The sequence below is a fragment of the Branchiostoma belcheri genome, unplaced genomic scaffold, assembly GCF_001625305.1.
Source record: "Branchiostoma belcheri isolate BF01 breed outbred unplaced genomic scaffold, Haploidv18h27 scaffold107, whole genome shotgun sequence".
In the NCBI taxonomy this organism is placed as follows: Eukaryota; Metazoa; Chordata; class Leptocardii; order Amphioxiformes; family Branchiostomatidae; genus Branchiostoma; species Branchiostoma belcheri.
The window spans coordinates 449,655-462,927 of record NW_017802458.1 but is presented as its reverse complement, the minus strand read 5'-3'; the positions used below and the strand labels follow the sequence as shown (position 1 = coordinate 462,927).

The following is a 13,273-nucleotide window of genomic DNA, read 5'->3' as shown; positions in this document are numbered from 1 at the left end:
AGGACCTGAAATTTGGTATGAGGATAGTGGCTCATGTACGGTGTTGGTGGTTGAAGTATAATGATGAAGTCCTAAATGTAACTAATCATGTATGTTCTTTTAGGTTGGAATTGCAACAGAATTTCTGAAAATATACCCGGTGTAAAACTTCAGACTGTTTCAGGCCAGGCAGGTTATAGACTGAATTAGGTCAGTCAGGCCTGCTCAGAGGCTTGGGAGGTCAGTTGCTGACACAGGATGTTCTAAATGGTTGAGGATTCGTTGTGCTTACTTGAGCCTGGTGTTAATGTAAGGGTCAACCATAACCAAAGACTGTGACAGAGGGCATTAATGCAGGGGAAAGGTAAACTAATTGGTTCAAGGCACTGCAGAGTTGACAGTGGAGGGAGGTGCCTTGGACAGTCATAATCTACTGTGAAATTAGGCACTATACTGGCTGTAATGCAGGATGAATGTTTCAGGGAGTAATGCTGCATAGCAGACCACTTTGGCAAGGGTTTTACAAAGTTTTACCTTGACATATATAAAATCATCATGAAATTGCTGAACTTGAGATGTATACAGCACACAAATGTAACGATAATTTTGCTTCTTCTATTCTTGTACCCAAGTTATTTAACTTAAGTGCATTAATTTTGGCCCATATAGGGCATGAATATGCAATAAGGTTCATTGTCATTGTCATTGTCATTGTGTTACCGTATGTGATATGACTGTGATTTCAACATACCATATATACATACACCATACATGTATGTACATTGTAGTCCTTATTTTAATCACAAACATACCAATCAAATTTTGCCTTTCTTTCCAAAATTCACCTTTCATTAAGTTTTCCTCATATTTCTCACAAAATGTGCATGTCTGAAAATTATTTGATAATTACATCCAGCAATCTGTGTATTTAAAGTACACCTAAAACTTCAACAGACAAGAAAACCTCACATCAAACAATTACATGACAATGGAGAGATGAAACCATGACATCTACTGCAAACTTACAACCCCTTGATAACGTACTTGGGTCAATCTCAGTGATTTTGTGCTGCCACTGTTTCCACTGGTCACAACTGCTGGGCTCATGGACCTCACCTAGACACTCCCTGGAATATCAGGATGAGAGGATTACTATCATTAAACAACAATCCTTTTAGAGTTGGAATAAAACGTTTTCACTCTAGATTTGCTTCACCATTAGGCCTAGGAAAAACATGTTGTTTCCTGTTTCCAGACCGACGCTAGAAAAACCTGCCAACCCTAGCCTTTTTTTGTATGTGGACCCCAAAAAGGGACATAAATTTTTTGAGCTCATCAACCTTTTCTAGCTCCATGATCAGCCATCTGAGACACAAAACAATTTTGTATAATCAGTTTTCCAACATGGAAATTGAAAATGACAGTGCCTTCAAGCAAGTTTTACTTTGTAAAACTGTTTTGTATAAGCCTAAAAAAAAGAAAGAAAAAAAAAACTACTAGAAAGACCCTAATTTTTTGACTGAAACAGAAAACACAACATTTTTTCCCTGGCCTTAGTTGATGATGACAAAAGATTAGACAGACTAAACATTTGTACACTAAAACTGATTGCTAAAACTCTTGCCATTTTGAAATATCTGTTTTTTTTTCATGTTCCCAAGTTACCAGCAGAAGAAGTGACCATTCCCACAATCCACTGCATGAGAAGTCTGTGCCTCTGCACCAATGGGAGCGGTTCCTGACTCTGACGGGAGCCTGACAGCTCTGCCACACCCGGGGAACGGACACCACTTGATGTGGGGATTGGTCTCCACAAAAGCCTGAGGTGGAACAACATAGTGTTATGGAACAATTTACAGTTAAAGTGCGCATGACACCAAAAAATGACCTTAGCTGATTGTAATTGACATAACTAGTATTACCTGGCTAACAGACACATTTACAATAAATATGCACGGTTCTCCTGTTACATTCGAAATTCTAATGCCCTGCCTTGGAAAAGTCAGCACAAGCTAGTACTGGCGGGTGATTTGCATCTCTACATTTTATTTTTGCATGTCTGTATTTTTTCCTGAGCTGACGTCATCCAGTAATGTCAGCTCAGATATGCAAAAATAAAACATAGAGATGCAAATAGAGAGGCCCGAAGTGGGTGATTGGGAAGCTTGCTAGAGAGTCTCCAAAAACCCACTTTTAGAAGGCCGTACAAGCTCAGTTTCTCGGTCATCATGATTGGAACAAACTTCAAGTGACTATATTGTATGTACACTTCCGATATTTGTATGTATTTCACAGACTTTTTTTGGTATCATGAGCACTTTAAGGTCTGCTCTGTTAATCCTTACTCAAACACATTCATATATATGATGACAGGAGTCTAAATCCTTCCTGCTATAAAATTGCAACATGATGTAACCCAAAACTAGTTACCATGGTGATAGACGTCCACACATTCATATTATGGTCAGACAGGAGTCTAAATCCCTCCTGCTATAAAATTGCAACATGATGTCATCCAACATGTATTAGTTACCATGGTGACAGACGGCCTGGTTCAGGTCATTGACCTTATTGGTTTGGAGAAGAAGAGGCAAAACAGGAAATTGGTCCAAAAGATTTCATATCTCTGTGAAATACTTTTGAGTTGTTGAATGTATATTATTATTTAATGTTCTTGTTTTCATAAATAGTTTTTTTTTTTTAATTTCTTGTCGATTATAGATGCATTTTCTGACTACCTCCAGTCCAACAGACATGCATCCAGCAGGAATTTAAAAACAGGAAAAAAGATTACCTTTTCTAGGACCTTTAATTTGACCTAACTTCCTGTGTCTGAGCTTTTAACTTCCTTTCAGTCTGCGGTTATGGCATTTGCCCCACCCGCTTCCTTTAATGTACAGACACACAAGCAAACAGATACACAAACACACAGAAAACAATAGCTCCATACAAGGAAGTTACTACACAAAGATAAGAAGATGGACTCACTTTGATATCAAACTGCTGGTACCTCATGGCCATCTCCCTGGGAACAAGCTTCTCTATGGTCTCCACGGGAACCAGCTGGCTGCACTCGTACCCGGGGCACTGTATGTCCCCTGTGCTGCCATCTTTGATCTTCAAACTTAGGTACCTATGTAGACACAGTGTTTTACAAATTAAACCTTTCGTTTACAATCTACTTTGCTCAACATTGTGCACATTTTTTGCAAAGACAATAGTTTGTACATGTACTTTTGTACCAAGTCTTCAGTATCTTATAATGTATAATAAGATTTTTCATATATCACATAAAAGGAATAGATAATTTGCAAGTAAAGCAGTGTTCTAGTCAGCCTGAATTTTTTTCTGTCATCTCAATTTTTGTAGTTAATACTCCCCTAAGAAAATTGTGAAATCTAAAGTGCTATTTCCTGGATTTTGAGGGACAAATTTTACTGGTAAACTAAGCTTTAACAACATCTCTTCATCCCTTTCTATATGTTTAATTAGTATATAATTTATAAACCATGAGCAGCAAAATTCCTTTAAATGGCGGAAAGACAGATGCTGGTTAGAACACTGAATATGTATTAAATCAGCTGTACCTTTCCCAGCACTCCTGACAGAACTGATGAGCACAGGGGATGTCCACTGGTTCATCATCAGCTGATACAGGACCTGCACAGATGTCACACTGGGGTGGGAGGGGGGCAAAAATAGCAATCATTAAACATCCTCATATATCTTGAAAAGACTCCTCTGGTATGTTTAACCATTGATGCTCTAAGGGTGTTATGATAATTAGGCTAAAGTAGTGCAGAATGTCCCTTCTAACCAATATTTTAGAGTCAGTCTGGTCCCCCATGTTTGAATTGTACACAATGTCTTCTGAGTTTATCTTTCGCTTTAGGTTTGAGTAGTATACAGTGTTCTAACAAACAACTTTTCAGGGTCAACCCTGTCCCTCTGACATTAGTAGTATACAGTGTCCTAACTAACTAATTTTCAGTCAGCCCTATCCCTCTGATATGAGTAGTACACAGTGACCCTACTAACTGCTTTTTCTGAGACAGCCCTGTCCCCAGGCTTGAGTAGTATATAATGTCCCTACTAACCAATGTTTCAGAGTCAGCCCTGTCCCCAGGCTTGAGTAGTATACAGTGACCCTACTAACCAATGTTTCAGAGTCAGCCCTGTCCCTATGGCATGAGTAGTATACAGTGTCCCTACTAACCAATGTTTCAGAGTCAACCCTGTCCCTCTGGCATGAGTAGTACACAATGTCCTAACTAACTAATGTTTCAGAGTCAGTCCTATCCCTCTGATATGAGTAGTATACAGTGACCCTACTAACCATTTTTTCCGAATCAGCCCTGTCCCCAGGCTTGAGTATAGTACACAATGTCCTAATTAACCACTGTTTTGGAGCCAGGCCTGTCCCACTGGCATGAGTAGTATATAATTACACTACTAACCAATGTTCCGGAATCAGCCCTGACCCTCTGTTCCTCTATCATGTCCCTACTAACCAGTGTTTCAGAGTCAGCCCTGTACCTCTGGCATGAGTAGTATACAGTGACCCTACTAACCAATGTTTCTGAGTCAGCCCTGTCTCTCTGTTCAAGGTCCTCTCCTGCACCCTCCTCCTTCTTGCCCAGCTCGGCCAGGACGCTGTCTGGCGGTTTGACCCCTGCTTTCTCACAGCAGGCCACCGGGTCCCGCATCCACCCCTCCAGCAACATCTCCTTGGACCACTCTGCAAGAAAATAACACAAGACTTACTCAGACACATTCATATATTATGGAAGAGTCTAAATCCCTCCTGCTATAAAATTGCAACATGATGTAACCCAACACTAGTTACCATGGTGACAGAATCTCTTTGGACCACTCTGAAATAAAATAACGCAAGACTTACTCAAACACATTCATATATTTTGATGACAGAAGTCTAAATCCCTCCTGCTATAAAATTGCAGCATGACGTAACCCAACACTAGTTACCATGGTGACAGAATCTTTTGGACCACTCTGGAATAAAATGACGCAAGACTTACTCAAACACATTTATATATTATGGTGACAGGAGTATAAATCCCTCCTGCTATAAAATTGCAACATGATGTAACCCAACACTAGTTACCATGGCGACAGAATCTCTTTGGACCACTTTAGAATAAAATAACGCAAGACTTACTCAAACAAATTCAAACATTATGTCAACAGAAGTATAAATCCCTCCTGCTATTAAAATTGCAACATGACATAACACAACACTAGTTGCCATGGTGACAGACAACTGGTTCAGGTCAGTGACCTTATTTGTTTGGAGAAGAAGAAGAAGAAACAGAGCAAAAACATTATGTTTTCCATCTAGGAAGGTAAAATTAGAAAACCCATGACAGCTATAACAGAACTAGTAGAAACAGTTGCCATGTAGGCAACATATGACTGGCCACTACACAGTCATTCTGCCTGTCAATCTTTACCATCCATAGCTCATCAACCCAACACAATATTTCAGTACCCAGAAGTCAAAATAAAGTTTCTTTAGCCTCAGATCATAAGGCTACAGCAAGTAATTCTTATGGATGACAATCATCAATTTTGTTGCCTTCTGAGTTCTGACAGTGGTCAACATGCTGAAAATGGGCAAAGATGTCTGTTGTCATGCCGGAAGGTGGATGGCAGATAACTATGAAGAGAGGAGAAAATACAATGCTCTGATTTTTATTAATTTGTAATTTTATTGTTTTGTCTTTTACTTTGATGCAGTAAACTATTTCATTCCTATTTCATTTTATATCTGAATCAAAACCATTTGTACAAGGATTGAAAACTTGTACACTGGGTACATTGTATCAGCACATACCATTGTTTCGGAGCAGTGCCTCTGCCGTGAAGAGAGGTACATGTAGCATGTCAGCTGTCTCTATCAGCAGTGAGTCCTTCGCTTCCTGAAGCTCCTGGCTGCGTAATCCACTGTAGGACTGGGGGAGGGGGGCAAGCAAACGAACGTATCATTCCTCTGTTTACAGTTAAAACAAGCCTCACTGGGTCAGTCTACTGAGGAAGACCAGAGTGACTGGTCAAAAGCTCTAGGTGAGAGAACTTTTTTGTGTTGGATCAAAAGTTTTAACTCTAAACATGTAACTACCAACACAGATGAACTTTCATGATAGTACCTCATCTCGTTTGATGGTATAGATCCCATCTGAAACTTCTGGGTCTTCATTTTCTGCAGCCTGCAAAAAAAAAATACTGTTCATCTCTCAAGTAAAAATGTGACGTATAAAATTTGAACAAAGTAACAAACAGTGTGTAACATTTTGTTTCCTTTTGGACTTTCAAAAAATTTGTCTTTACTTATTTGCATATCAATGAATAGTTTGTAATTAATTATTATATAAACCTGGTTTTCTGACAATTCTCCAGTGTCACTGACGAAAGGTAGTGGATGCTACCTGAAACAACAATTTGCTGATTGTTTCCAAAATCATAATCCAGTTGCTTGAGTACTACATTGTAGTAACTGTTCTTGAAGTATGTAACATTCTAATCGGCTGTATAGGGATAAAAGCCAAGAGTCTTACAGCAAAAACCATCTTGGACTCGAGCAGAGCAGCGATGTCGGCATGGCGGTGTATGGCAGCACAGTCACACGGTGTGTGTCCATCCTTGTTCTCCTGGAACAGTGGTGCACCATGGGCCACTATCAGCTGTGGAATAAGGTAAGAGCAATGATCAGCTGCAGAATAAGGTAAACCTGTAACATGCAAAGTGTGCAATCCTCGGTTTCCGGTGATCGTAGCTGGATTCTTAGGACTTTTGACTTCCTGTCATTCTGCCTGTCAATCTTCGCCACCCAAAGCTTAGCCACCAAAAATAATACTTCCTTACCCAGAGAAAGGTACTGGAGTTATCAAACGGGGATTGATCGGTGTTCAAAAACTCATTCTTTCCTAGAACTATCGCAGAGTGGAACTTGCTGTCACCAAGTACAGAAGGGGCATTATCATTAGATAGCTTTAAACAATGTTTAGAGTTAGATGTTAAATGGTTAGGTGTAACAAGTTGTTCGGTCTAATGTAGCCAGCTGCCGCCATGCCATGTGCCTGCAAAGCTGGTGTGTTACGCCAAAGGGCGGTTATACCGGCTATACCAATGCAGATGCAGATACAGAAAAGACAAAATAAAAGTTTGTTTGGCCTGATCATAAGCAGAACTAATGGTAAGAAACTGTCTCAGTACCTCCACACATTTCTTGAGTCCAGACAAGGCGGCGTAGTGTAAGGCCGAGTTTCCGTAGGCGTCGGTGGCGGCTACGTCCACTCTCTCGTAGCGACCGTTCCCCAGGGGAGGGCCCTGCCAGGCCAGCAGCATCTGTACACACTCCGCACGATCAACCTACAGAAATAAAATCAGTTAATGTTAACAATTATGGGAACAATCAAAAGCTGATGAAACAAGACTTTCTCCCTAAATCAACTGATGGACTGATAGAAGGAAACTTCTCCCTACTTGTACATATGATCATCACTAATGATACTACAACTAGAAAGGTAACATTTGCAAAGCAAATGCATAATGTTTACCTTTACACATGGTCTGCTCTTAATTCTTACTCAAACACATTCACATGTATTATAATTTCTACCATCGTGAATATATAGTTCCACGAACATGTCCATTTTTCTCAGACCATGAACTTTTGCTACCGTGAACATAAAGTGAATTACAGTATATAGGCAGACCAAGGAGGTTTCTTTCGAACCTTCTTGGTCAGACAGGAGTCTAAATCCCTCCTACTATAAAATTGCAACATGATGTACAGTCATGTACATGTACATGTACATGTAACCCAATACTAGTTAGGTTACAGTCTGATTCAGGTCATTGACCAAAGAAACAATATGTTTTCCTTCTGTAAGCATAATTGCTAGTTTGAAACTGATGAAAGAAGGCATTCTCTCTACCTGTACATCACTCTGGACCATGACTTACGACCCTAGGTGATAAACCGGACAGTGAGTGTGTGTGTGTGTGTGAGTTAACTACCAGTACTGATGAAAGAAGACTTTCTCCCTACCTGTACATCAGGGTCATTACTGTTGGCACAGATGCAGGCCTCATGAAGAGAGGTGAGAGAGTTGGCGTTCCTCTTGTTGGGATTCCCGTTGTGGAAATCCAAGAAAACTCTGGATATGGAGAAAAAAGAATGTTAACTTAAATGATGTTACTACCCATGTACCACATATAATGTTTGATGTTTGAAACCCCTTTCTAGATTTGTACAGTTTGGTTTCATAAAGTATGAAACCTACGTATTACGTTTAAAACGTAGTACATTTTTGTATGAAACCTATATTTTAGTATCATGTCATTATGAAACCTTTCTCTCTCTCTAAGTCTTTTGAGATCTAGACTGACTGACAGAAAGAGAGGTGTCATAATCTTATGACATTTAAGGAGCATACTTCTCTTCAGATCATGGTACGTTGTATTTCGACTGAACAGCTTTTAGGCCACATCAATTCAATTTGTTGTTTCTCGGATTTTTTCAGAAAAAATATGAAGCGACAGGGCGAAAAAAAAACAGGCCAAGGCACCCCATGATAGCCGGAAATGTTACAATATGAACCATAAAGGCAACATACCAGGCTGGTTTATAACTAAAACGATTATAGATATTGAACTTTTAATGAAACAAAGTTGCATTGAACTAGGAAAAAAAAGGAGGACTTTATTTAACCGTTGGGGCCAAAATATGTCTTTCATTGAGCATTTTGCAGTTGATGTAGAACCTATATTTTTTTTTTTTTTTGCAAATCAGAAAAAAATGGACAGGGCAAATCCGAGAAACAACAAATTAATTGGTGTGGCCTTATATATGAAGATTCTCTAATTTTAAAAACTTGAAATAAAAATCATAAACTTACCTTATGAGGACCTTCTGTCCGTACAGTGAGACATAGTGCATGGCGGTGTTGTTACCATGGTTTTCTCCGTACGACAAGTTTGGGTCCAGATTTTCCCGCAGATCGCGGCTGCTATTATAAATCTGCAGCGCCAACGTCTGGTCACCAGTCTGTATCGCTTTTCGGAACCGCGAGGAAATACCCCCCATGTTTTCTTACGCGAAACTGTCACCATACAAGCCGAAAAATGATGGTCCAGATTTTTCTTTTTCGTACATTTTGGATTGTGCAACACTAGTGTTTTAGCTGATTACAATACAGCTTTCAAAAAAATCATTACATGATTAAAAACCCTGTATGATATTGGCGTAGCCAGAATGAGAAATGATATTTTTCACAATATCATAATTTTACATATTAAACAATTATTGCTATTCAGTTTCATATATATCTATATGATCAGTTCGAAATTCGAGTGTTTTGAAAATCATAAAAGTAACCAAAATACTTCACAGAAGTTGACAAAATTAACTCTTCTCTTTTTTAAAGTTAAGTTTTAAATAAAGTAAATATCAATGAATTGCATAGATACAATATGCATAATTACATAGTTTGCAAATTTGCTTCATGTAGGTGACAAAAAAGGATTCTAAAAACCCCCTCTCAGAAAATGGCACATGCCACTTCAGTCTTAGTATGACAACAGTTGAGATGATTCCATTTCAAGACCAGGGGTGACAGGATGGAAGACTTGAGCAGTGAATGCTACCCCTCTTATCAAATGGTACATTCCCATGAAGCAGCCTCCAGTCTATAGGTGGACTAGTCCATTACAAGGGCTGTGGGGGGAGAGGGTGATGGAAGACTTGGATATCCACTGGTCCTAGCCAGATTCAAAATTGCTGATGCTGTCGTCACCTACTCAGGAACATAGTACGGTCCTGTATGTATTGAAAAAAAAAACAAGAAAAGAAAGACAATTTAGCTCATCAAATCATTCAAATTAAGGTAACTAATATGCATCTAAATTTCAATTTTAAAAAAAAGTTACTAGTACTGTATAGTTATAGTCAAGAGACTGTTGCACAAAGAATATAACTAACACAAGAGACATCATACTAAAAAAAAGATTCTGGTTCTGAATCAACTCAAAAATGATCATATTTTGCCCCCAACAGTTGAGGAAAGTCCTTTGTTACAGTTTTTCCATCTATCATGCAGTGGTTTGATTAAAAGATCAAAATCCATTGTTTAAATATTAACCCTGCCTTTTGTGTTGACTTCATGGCTCCTATCGTAGCATTTAGGGCTAAAATAGGATGCCTAGACCTGTGTTTTTTTTCGCCCTGTCGCTTCATATTTTCTCTGAAAAAATCAGAGAAGTTGAGAACCAACAATTTAAATAGATGTGGCCTTAGATTATTTCTCTATTGACCCAAGAGTTATTATTAAGAGACTCTGAAAAAATCCAAGAACCAACAAATTAAATTGGTGTGGCCTTAGTGTTATCTGAAAAATCTAGGAACAGAACACTGGCATGTTTATTGAAATTTCTTGTCAAAATATACTAGAGTACTCTACTTCCTTCTTGATTATTGATAAATCCTGTACTAGACATAATGATAATTTATAGATACTACAAACAACAGGCCAGCTACTGATACAGGAAATATTTGTCAAAGTACATTAAGTGCATCAGGCCTCAATATTAACTTTTCTTCCTATTGTCCCAGCAATGTCCCGAAAATAAATTTCAATTGTCCCGCAGTGAGGATGAACTGTCCCAAACTGTTTTTTTGGGAAGTGTTGTATGACTTGAACTTTATCTTGCTTAATATATGTTCAGGCGCAATATAATTGCAGAGGAGTAGACAGGAAATTTGTGGGGATTTTTCTGGATCGAAAAGCCAGGACGTGTGCCTGATAAACAAAAGAAGGGCTGACATTCTAATGTTATTTTTCTATTGTCCCAAAAATGTCCCAAAGTGTCTTTTTAGTTGCCCCAGCCATTTTAGTGGTCAGTGGCCATTGGACCACCTTTAATTTTGAGGTCTGTACATTTGCACAAGCTCATTCAGAGCTTACATTGTATCATAAACCTTACAAACAAAAGAAACATGGTGAACAGTTACAAGGCACACATACACAGTCATTACGTTTAGACCTCCAGGCTTCAGACAAGTATGAGAGCCTACATGGTGGGGGGGGGGGGTCCCGACAATACTCCCGGCTAAATTTTGAAAGCCGGCTACGTATTAAGCTGAATTCAGGAAGCCTCCCCATTACGTTTTATGATAGAAATACAAATACAAATTATTACGAAGAATCAAAACGGCACATTGCGCTCTACGCAAAATATTCCAATGACACCCTAGGTTGAATTAGAGCGGTCCGTCTCTACGTAAAATGAATATGGCCGATTACGCTCTACGGAAAAGGGCATGCCAGCCCCCAAGCATGTACCACTGTACCATTATACATGTACTAAGAATGTATGGTTCCTCTAACATCGCATATCATCTACTAGTATATCTAATTTCTAAGATACATATCATACAAGCTTGCCTTTTGTCAATGAAACCTAACCTCGAACTTGAGAAAATTTCTCTCCCATGAAGTCCAGATGGCTTCTAACCAAAACAGTCTGTCCCAACGTGGTGTAACAAAGACCGCTTTTTCACTAATGATGCCTTTGAAATTACAGACAAACTCTCTGGAATGTCACCAGCTTCTAGTGACTGCTGACCACGATTGGACTGGACTACTTTCAAAGAAGGGGTGGTATCCGATTGGACTGGACTACTTTCTAAGAAGGGATGGTATCCGATTGGACTGGATTACTTTCTACGAAGGGGTGGTATATTACAGGGCTCAAAATACTGGGTGTATGTGCACAGTGCACCCAGATTTACGTAAACCTAAAAATACGAAATACTGAGTGCATGTGCACCTTAGTGCACCCAATTTTTTCTGTGGTATTTAAATAATTTTTATAAAATATTTAATTAATATAAAAATATTTAATATAAAATATTTTTGTAGGCTTACGTATGTCGAGATGTGAAATGTAGAGTAGTACTAGTATTCAGCATATTCTTAACTTCTAAGGGTCAGAAAAATAGTAAAATCATTCTTGTAGTACTTTTCTTTAGAAAAGAAACATAATTAGTTCTCGTTGACATTCTACTTATTTTACCTTATAATATGGTGCACCCACAGAAAATTTTGTGCACCCAATTTTTTTAGGTTGGGTGCACCAGTGCACCTATTTCCAAAAATGAATTTCGACCCCTGTATTACTATTAGGTAGGGTGTGATAATGACATGCTGTGTAGAAAGCAGATGTAAACAGCCAATATGTGATAGCGATACAGGAAGTAGGGTTTCGTGTGACTGTTTATGAAACACAAACAATGGCATTCCTCTGTTGGGTGGTCCTGGTACAAAATTGAGTCTTATGAAAACAAGCCGGCTTTTGACTCAGTCATGGAACATCTGATGTTTGTCGTCACTTTATATCCGTGTATGCACGCACACACATACGTACACACACAAACACAAACACACACACACACACACACACACACACATACACATGCAGATACGGTAGTGCATTCAGCTCACACCCAAGAGGTTGCAGGTTCGATGTCACTGATGTCACCGATCTTGTGCCCTTGGGAAAGGCACTTGACACAACTTTCCTCACTTCACTCAGGTGTAAATGTACCTAGCTTTGGTTAGGGACATCCCTCGGATAGGACGTTAAATGGAGGTCCCGTGTTTGGGAGAGCCACACCCCACGCACATTGAAAAACCCACCACACTATCGAAAAAAGTAGGGGTCCTTCCCGGTGTGAGTGGTTCAAACCTTACAGTCCGGTCTTACGCAGCTTGTACATGTACGCACATGTACAAAACTGGTATGTTATGCCTAAAAGTGGTTTATGCGAAACAAACAAACAAACAAACAAACAAAACACCTACAAACACACACACAGTCACAGATACACAATGTGCATGCATACACACACATAGACACACACACACACATAGACACACACACACACACACACACACACAGACACAGACACACACACAGACACACACACACGCACACGCACAGACACACACACATCCAACACCATACAGTGTGAATATTTAAGACATTGAACTAGAATCTCACCTTGCTTTTTGTAGAATCTATGTCAGTAAAGTTGAACAATTGTGACCCTTAACTTTTTGTCACATACAATGTACATACACCACCAGGTGGTACATGTACATTGTGAATGGTCTTTCCTGACTTTTTCACAGTAGTGTTCAGAACAAAGGACTTACTGTTTGTTGAACAAGAGACCTTGGCTTGGGGCATAAAATATTCAAGAGCTGCCCGT

At 39.2% G+C, this 13,273-nt stretch overlaps 1 protein-coding gene across 1 annotated transcript in view; it reads right to left on the bottom strand.

Moving 5' to 3' along the window:
• LOC109479896 (ankyrin repeat and IBR domain-containing protein 1-like) overlaps positions 1 to 13,273 on the bottom strand; it is a 28,387-nt gene that overhangs the window by 8,472 nt on the left and 6,642 nt on the right. The window contains exons 2-12 of the mRNA XM_019781951.1: positions 8,901 to 9,820; positions 8,051 to 8,159; positions 7,213 to 7,368; positions 6,555 to 6,680; positions 6,147 to 6,206; positions 5,834 to 5,951; positions 4,551 to 4,717; positions 3,567 to 3,655; positions 2,968 to 3,112; positions 1,645 to 1,799; positions 1,024 to 1,106 (exon numbers count right to left, since the gene is read on the bottom strand). Coding sequence (XP_019637510.1) covers positions 1,024 to 1,106; positions 1,645 to 1,799; positions 2,968 to 3,112; positions 3,567 to 3,655; positions 4,551 to 4,717; positions 5,834 to 5,951; positions 6,147 to 6,206; positions 6,555 to 6,680; positions 7,213 to 7,368; positions 8,051 to 8,159; positions 8,901 to 9,088 — 1,396 coding nt within the window. The 5' untranslated portion in view covers positions 9,089 to 9,820. The remainder of the gene's footprint in view (positions 1 to 1,023; positions 1,107 to 1,644; positions 1,800 to 2,967; positions 3,113 to 3,566; positions 3,656 to 4,550; positions 4,718 to 5,833; positions 5,952 to 6,146; positions 6,207 to 6,554; positions 6,681 to 7,212; positions 7,369 to 8,050; positions 8,160 to 8,900; positions 9,821 to 13,273) is intronic.